Consider the following 8084-nt stretch of genomic DNA (forward strand, 5'->3'; position numbering starts at 1 on the left):
AGGCAGGTGCCAAACCGCTGCGCCACCCAGGGATCCCAGGTTTCCTGTTTTCTTACATATTTGTGAGCCTTTGGCATCCTCCTCTTCGTGGGGTGTTGTATGTTTACTTCATGTCCTTTAGTACCAAATATCTTGGCAAAATCCAGGGAAGAGGTTGCTTGCCCCTCATTTGACAGATGTGTCTATCCTGGGGCACGTCGCGCAGCAGGGCGAACGCGAGGGCCACCGCGGGTCCTAGGACCGCCCATCACCTGAGCGCGGCTCCGCCTACCGCCGTGACGTCACGGGTCCCGTCCCGCCCCCCGGAGGGAGCAACGCGCATGCCCAGCGCGGCGTCACGCACGCGCTCTCTCTCCCTTGACCTCTGACCTGCCGGCCGCCTTTGAGCTGGGGCCGCGGGGCCAGGAAGCCGGAGCCCGCAACCCTGAGGCGGAGCGGCCAGCATGGTGAGGCACGAGCGGGCGCTGCCGGGCGGTGAGGGAGGCCGGGCTGGGGCCGGGGCCGGGGCCGGGGCCGGGGAGCGTCGCACCGGGAGGACCGCGGCGGGGGCCGGCGGCCCGGGGCCACGGAGGCCTCTCGCCCAGAAGGCGGCGCGGGCCTGGCTGGCCGGAAAATGCCCAGCACAGGCGGCCGCCGCGTGCCCCCTGCCGCGCCGGAGGTCGGGTCCAGCCCGGGAGCCCTGCGCGGCCGCGCGGCCCGTTGGCGGTGTCGCCCTTTGGAAACGGACGAAACGGGCGCCGAGACTTTGCCAAGGAAGTGGCTGGCCTGGGACTCGAGCGGGCCCCGCGACCCCGAAAGCTGAGCGTCTCCGCGTTTCCTGTGGCACCCGCAGCCAGTCCGCAGACCCGGGCCACGCTGGCGGAGACGAGTCCCCTGGGGACCCTTTAAACACGCAGCATCCTGAGCTCTGTCCTCGGAGGCAGCCGGTTTGGGGAGCCCCTTATTAACCAATAAGAAGGATAACACAAGAGCTTGCAAGGCCCCCAGGCCCTTGCACTGGAAGCCTCACGTGGATTCTCTCATTTAATGCTTGTGAAATGCATAGGGCCATGGTCCCCATTTCACAGAGTAGGAGCCTGAATCTCAGAGTTGGATTCCTCCAGGGTCGTTTCATCCAGCCGTGCCAGAGGCAGGTGTTGAGCCGGGTCATGCCCAACCCTTGGACCGCGGCCTGCTCACGCATTCCTGCCTGTAACTCTGAGCCCCCCTCAAGAGCCACGTAAAATGTTGCTCTGGACCAGTCTGTATCCTAAAGGAGGAATCAGGCAAGTCTGTAAAATAGGACAGAACAGATAGTGCTCTGGGAAGGTTTGGCTTAGAGGGAATATGGGAGTATTGTGTTGTCTTTTTTTTTTTTTTTAAGATTTTATTTATTCATGAGCGACGCAAAGAGAGGCAGACACACAGGCAGCGGGAGAAGCAGGCTCCATGCAGGGAGCCCAATGTGGAACTCGATCTCAGGACCCTGGGGTCACGCCCTGGGCCAAAGGCAGCCACCCAGGCATCCCTCCTGTTAAGTCTTGAAGGATGTTGGGTTTTGATGGAGTATCAGAGTAGTAGGGACGATGTAGTCAAGGTTAATGGGTATTGGGGGTTTTTTTTGGGGGGGTGATGAAAATGTTCCAGGACTAGTAATATTCTGTACTTTTTAGTGTGTTTACAGAGGTATGTGAATACCCTAAAATCACTGAATACTTGAGTGACTTGTATGGTGTGTGTGTGTTGGGAGACATGGGGGTAAAAGAAGTAAGAGCTGATCTAGAAGTAGATGGTGTGGCTGCAGGGCCGAGAGGTGAGGGGAGAGAAAACCAGAGCCGTTGTAGCTGTCCAAGGTGAGATTGCCCAGCTGAGAAGTGGGCTGAATTTGCAGGCCCTGGCCGCGGAGTTGTGTGTATTGGAGGATGGCCTGAGTCCTCCAGCAGAGGGAGCGGTAGGCATTTGGAAACCCTGTCTGGGGACATAGTTTTGCTGATGATGGCCTGGTTAAGTGTCACATTCATTCAAATACGATCGATTGGGCTGCCATGCCAGCCATAGGCGGGGGCGCCAGGTTTACTGTGGTCCTGACTGCCCTCCCGCCTAGTCGTGATGCCAGCAGCTGTTTGCAGGGGCTTTGGGGTGAACATCCTCAAGAAGGGGGTGAGTCTCAGTGGCAGTGTCTGCCCAGCAGCCCAGGGGCTGAGAACTAAGCTTTGAAGGGAACATTGCACATCTGAGCTGTCTGAAAACCAGGTTCCCTTCGTAATGCACCTCACCTGAGATGCGCCACATTCCTCCGTGTCCCCCAACGCTTGCCTGTGGTCTTCTGTCCCAGCTGCAGAGGTGTGGTTCTGCATTGGGCTATGTCGTTCCTCAGATGAGAAAGCAGATGTGTCATCCACAGTGGCTCCCAGGCTCGGCGACCTGTGTCTCTGACCTCTGCTCCTCGACTGGCAGCTTGCCCTGAGTTGGATGCCATGTCAGCTGACTGTTCTTGTCCAGGGTCTTCAGGCCCAAGTGTCAGTCAGTGGACTATGGGATGTTTGGGGACTTTCTAGGAGAGACCTCAGCCAGTGGCTGCCATCATCTCCTCTTGTAACTGGCAGAACAATGATCTGGCTGACCCACAGCTGGCACTGGGTACTGAATAGATGGATGAGAAGCTTGGCCATACTGCCTGATGTCTGGACCGTCCAGCACCAAGCAGGGTCTAGTCCAGAAGCAAAGGCAGCTGTTGGGCTGCTTTGAACCTGCCACTGACTGGTTGGGTTTATGTGGATTGCCTTCTGAGGACCTTGCAGCCTTCCTGTAAGGAAGGTATGATTCTCTCCGTTTTGCAGATAAGAAAACAGGTTCAGAGAGGTTGAGTAATTTATGCAGGGCCACACAGCTAGCGAAGACAAGCTGGGAGTCCAGGTTTAAGCTCCAAAGCAGTCCTCTCCCTCCTCTTCCACACTGCTTCTCAGTGCTCTTGGCACGGAGCCTGGCTTTTTGCAGCCTTCTCCCCTGAGGAATCAGTGGCTATATCAAATGAGTTGCCTTATTGGGAAAGGCTTTGCTACTCCATAGTATCTGACCATTGTCCGGTTTTGTGAAATCAGTGTAATAAATGTAAAGCGACATTTATTGAGTAGCTACTGTATCATCAGACTCTGTGTCAGGCACTTTACATTGTCTCATCACATCCATCTGACAGTGCTGTTTTTGACCACATTTCACAGGTGAGGAAACAGGCCGAGGGAACATAAGAGCTTGTGCAGGGCATGCAGCTGGGATTTGCACACAGGTGATCCCAGAGCTTGCCTGTATGACCACACACCACACTTCATCCCCTGGAGAAGCCTCCCACAGGAACATTCGTGGCCTTGGTGGGCCAGCCAGGCTGCTCCCTTGGCCAGCCAGGGTAGCCTCTGAAACTGCAGGCTACCCCAGCCTGTTCTGCAGCCATGGAGCTCTGGCAGCAGGAACGATGGGGCCACTGTGGTTGAAGCCAGCAGCGCCAGCTGGGGAAGCTGCCCAGTTACAGTCTCAGTCCTTAACGTTCATTGTTGAGCAACAGCCACTGCTCAGAGCAGAGAAGTGAGGTTGCACTGGGGTGTATGGCAACAGGTAAAGGTATGGTCTGAGGCCCGAGGGCTGTGTAGGCCGAGGGAACCCTGTGAAGTCACCTACTGGCCTGTCAGCCTCTCTGTAACTCAGACGGGACCAGAAGTCCATCAGGGAACTGTCCTGTCCCGCTTCAGAGGGGCTTTGGGCACGGAGGGAGAAGATGGGCAACTTCCCAACCTGCAGTGCATCCGTTATTTGTCTTGACACCTGCACTGCAGCTGTCTGCAGCACCACCCCCTCCCTTTGATCACTGGAGCCTTTGCTGAGCTCTGCTTTCTGGTGTGAAATACAGGGCTTATGAAATTTCAACTTACTTGTGAAATCCAAACCGCTTCCATTTATTTTTTACTACTAACGTCCCAGAACTACCATCTCACCCCGCCCATAAGGGCAGGTTCATTGGAAGCCAAACAAGGGCAGTTCTGGAGTCCAGATCCCCCTGGAATCTGATGAGCTCTTCTTTGGCCTCTGGGTTGGGTCCTTGATCCTGGTCAGGTTGCTCAGTTGCCCTCCCTGCAGGACTCTGTGTGTGGTGGGCGGCCTGTGGAGGCCATGGCTAACAGCACCGATTTGGGGTCCTGGCCGTGTCCTCAGGCTGACCACTAAACCTCTGGTCCTCGTGTCGAGTTTTTGGGTTAAATGGCACAGTGACTGGCACCCAGGATGAGGTGATACTTGTTGACTCGCAGAACATGTGACTGCAGACAAGTGCAGAGAAGAGGAAGGGGAACCATGGGGTGTGCCCCCGTGAGTGGTGTCGACCTGCAGTGGGGGCGCTCCGGGACCTCTGCACACCCGTGTTGCACTGTCTCCCACACCCGGCCATTTCCCAGTGTGCTGTCTGTATGTAATCTCTGTCCTCAATCAAGTCTGGGTGGTTTCCCATCTCAGCCACCTTTTTCGTCTTGTCTCGAACGACTTTAAAAGTTCCCTATGCTCTTGCCTGCTCCCTTTACGTAAAGGACAACCTTTACGTTTTCTCCTGTTGGGTTCACCCCGGTCCCTCTGCCTTGAAAGCCCCAATATTCCCATTGTGATTCTCCCTGCCCTCAAAATCCAGCCCAGTAGAAATAGGCAGTGTGCAGGAGCTCTGCGGGCACAGCTGGCTCCTGTGTGTCCTTGTAGGCTGAGCGCTGAGCAAGCTTAGCTGACGCTGCATGTGTTTGAACCAGTGGAGGAACTGGTGACCAGTCCTGCTCTCCCTCACCAGTTGGTCCTCGGTATCTTTGGCTAAGTACCTCCCTAGTGGGCTCTTGGCTGCTTGAAGGTGGAGTGTTTTTCTCTTTTGTTCTGTTGTTTGGAAGAGTGGTGAATAGTCTTGGGAGAAGGGAGGTAGCACCAGGCTCCCGGAGTCTCCTACTGGTTGAACAGAGATTGGAACTGCCCATCCCAGAAGCATGGAAGGCCTGGCCTGGCAGCGATGAATCTGTGGTGGGTCTGGGATGAGCCCCTGGCTCTGCTCTGTGCCCTAGTGTTGCTTTTCTGAAGTCTCTGTGCCCTGCAGCCCCATTGCCTTAGTCCCTGTCCTCCTGTCTGAAGATCAGGGGGGTCCCATCTGCCTCTGGAGACTCCCTCAGGTTCACCCCCCAGCCGTCTTATCCAGTGAGCACCTGAAGCCACCCAAAGCAGAGGCTTTTTATCAGGGTACTTTGGAAGAAGTTGCCTGTGGCTGCTGCTCTGTGCTTCACAACCTCAGAGACCTTACATTCAGCAGCCACTTCCAGGGTCCTGTCTCTGGAGAATGTAACCTGCTAACCAGGTACCTGCTTTGCCCACAGGCCAAATACCTGGCCCAGATCATTGTGATGGGGGTGCAGGTGGTGGGCAGGGCCTTTGCCCGGGCCCTGCGGCAGGAGTTTGCAGGTAAGCCTGAGCCCTGGGAGTTCCTGCCCAGGTCACATTTTCCTCCTATCTGTGGCCCCTCATTGTGGCCCTATGGTGAATGCAGGGAACCCCTCTGCAGGCTGGGGTTCTGGCTACCTGGCATTTCCCAGTGCGGGAGGACATTGTGGGATTTTAGGGCATTATCATAAAAGGGAAACCTGGTTGACCTGAACATTGAGGTAGGAGTTGGCAAGCTTGTTCACCTGGCTACCTATTTTTGTAAATAAAGTTTTATTGGAACACAGCCATACCCTCTGGCTGCTTACAGGGCAGTCCAGTAATTGCAACACAGACTTTAATTGGCTTGCAAAGCCTAGAATATTTACTCTTTGACCCTTTAAGAAAAAGTTTAATGGCTACTGAATCTAGGGTCACTGAAAGGGAAGAGGTCACCTGAGCTACCTGCTTTGGTGGCCTAGGTAACTTGTGGGCAGCCAGGTCTCAACTGAGCTATTACTGCCTCTTCCCACCTGCAGCTTCACTCTGCTTCCCATTATGGCCTAAAGCTCCCCAACATGCTGTCACTTGGGATGAGGGATAAGGGAGAGACGTGGGACAGGGACCTCTCGTGCTCTAGGTTGGAACCATACCCCTTGCCCACTGTCCCAGTGGGGTAAATCTGTCCTCACTTCATATACTCCCCACCCACTCCCCCAAATACAACCGCTCCTGGAGAAGGGATGCACCCTGTCCCTGCATGTGTCTTTTCCCCTGCCACCTGGCAGGCTGAGCTGCCCACTTGGAATGCCCAGGGGAACCCCTGGGCTGCTAAAGGTTGAGCACTCACCCATGTGTCCACACAGCCAGCCGGGCAGCAGCTGATGCTCGAGGACGTGCTGGACACCAGTCTGCAGCTGCCTCCAACCTGTCTGGCCTCAGCCTCCAAGAGGCCCAGCAGATTCTCAATGTCTCCAAGCTGAGCCCGGAGGAGATCCAAAAGGTGAGACTGGTTCTGAGACAGGCCTTGCCTCGGCAGACCAGATCAGGGGCTGCAGGGTCAGGCCACCAGAATCAGGAAGAGTGAAGGTGGCCCAGGGAAAGGGGCAGATATGGAGGCTGTGGCTGCAGCCAGTGTGGACGCCCTCGTTGTGGGAGCTGCTGTCTCTCCTTTGTTTTTAGGCCCAAGGCAGGCAGTGGCCAAGGCAGAGTTCCTTCCCTCCGTGGGCACCTGTCCACCTTTCTGTCCCCTAGCAGTGACAGGTGGCTTCTGGGGTTGCATAGCAGGGCACGTGGGGCAGCAGGGTTGAACCCTTTGGCTTTCCTTCTTTGTCATTTCCTAGCTTCCCCTGCCTCTGTAACCCAGAGACCGCACACCCTCTCACCGTGTCTCTCCCCGCCCCCCCAGAATTACGAACACCTGTTCAAGGTGAACGATAAATCCGTGGGTGGCTCCTTCTACCTGCAGTCCAAGGTAAGTGCTCTTGAGGTTGGGAGGAGGTTAAGCCAAGGGCCTGTTCTTACTGGGGGGTCCCTTATTTCCAGGCAGTTCAGAGCCTGACAGGCAGGAAGGCCCCAGGTCCTTCCCTGATGCCCCAGCCTCAGGCAGGCCCCCCTCGACTGCCATTCCCTCTGGCTATCTCAGCTCCACAGGGCCTGGCCGATTGGGCTGAATTGGCCTGGGCCCTCTGTCACCCCGTGGAGTGGCCCTCCTAGCAGCCATGGCTGTGAGGGAACAGGACCACTAGCCGGCAGACGGCAGGGTGTGCCTGGGCCTGGTCGCCTGGGGAATGCTGCGCACCAGCAGAGGCAGCGCTTGTGTTTCCCAAGCTGTTAGCTCAGATATGCCCACTGCTCTGCGGGAACCGGAAAGGACAGAGGCCCATCCCACTCGCTCACTGCCCTACCCGGTTCTAACTCCCTCCCCAGGTGGTCCGAGCTTGGGAGCGCCTGCAGGAGGAGCTCAGGATCCAGGCCCAGGAGGACAGAGAGAAGGAGCAGATGCCCAAAACGTGACCACTCAGCTCCTCCTACTGTACCCCATCCACCTCCTCTAATTTATAGTTTGGTAATAAATGTCTTTTCCGCATTTTTCAATGCACATATCCAGATTCCAGAAGGCAGGCTGCTCTTCCGGCCAGTGGGGAGGGGAGGCAGCAACACTATATCCCTGTTAACATGCCTTTGACACCCTGCAGGGCTGGGGTGGGTGAGGTTGGCCAGAAGCCAGCCAGTCCAGCCCTGCCCGTTGAGCTGTCATGTACCAGACGTGGCCACTTCTGTTGTCAGGGTGCCAGCTCCAGGCCCCTCCAGCATCACCATCCTCAGACTTGCCCTTGCCCTTCCCTCTGGGTACAGAGCCCTGGGCCCCTGGCTCTGTCACAGGCCACCTCTCCTTGAGCTGTGTTTCAGTCCAGCATCTCTGGAATCTGGGTGGAATGTTCCAGTGACGCCGGGAAAGAGAAGCCTTTGCCAGACTCTGGTTGGACTGAGGCCAGGGAGTTGTGTCTCCCCCAGAAGTGAGATGCTCACCGAAGTCACAGCAGGTGGTGGCAGGATCAGGACCCGGACCCATGATGCTTCATCCAGAATCTTCCATCTCAGTGCCCTCAGGACCTGCTCCCTCCCAGCTCCCAGGAGCAGGTCTGGCCGTTGTGGCATCCACAGGGTTGGAA

At 56.5% G+C, this 8084-nt stretch overlaps 1 protein-coding gene across 2 annotated transcripts; it reads left to right on the top strand.

Annotated features, from left to right (window-relative positions):
* The first annotated feature begins 289 nt into the window (after positions 1-289).
* Positions 290-7514, top strand: PAM16 (presequence translocase associated motor 16). 2 transcript variants are annotated; one of them, XM_038540558.1, is made up of 5 exons: positions 290-446; positions 5367-5451; positions 6276-6412; positions 6818-6883; positions 7339-7514. In XM_038540558.1, the coding sequence occupies exons 1-5, from the start codon at positions 444-446 to the stop codon at positions 7423-7425; spliced, it is 378 nt and encodes a 125-aa protein (XP_038396486.1). In that variant the 5' UTR covers positions 290-443; the 3' UTR covers positions 7426-7514. The 2 variants fall into 2 exon arrangements, with proteins under 2 accessions (XP_038396486.1, XP_038396487.1); XM_038540559.1 differs by lacking the exon at positions 290-446 and adding an exon at positions 839-1265.
* Positions 7515-8084: the final 570 nt, after the last annotated feature.

Source organism: Canis lupus, chromosome 6 (genome assembly GCF_011100685.1).
Source record: "Canis lupus familiaris isolate Mischka breed German Shepherd chromosome 6, alternate assembly UU_Cfam_GSD_1.0, whole genome shotgun sequence".
NCBI classification, from domain to species: Eukaryota; Metazoa; Chordata; class Mammalia; order Carnivora; family Canidae; genus Canis; species Canis lupus.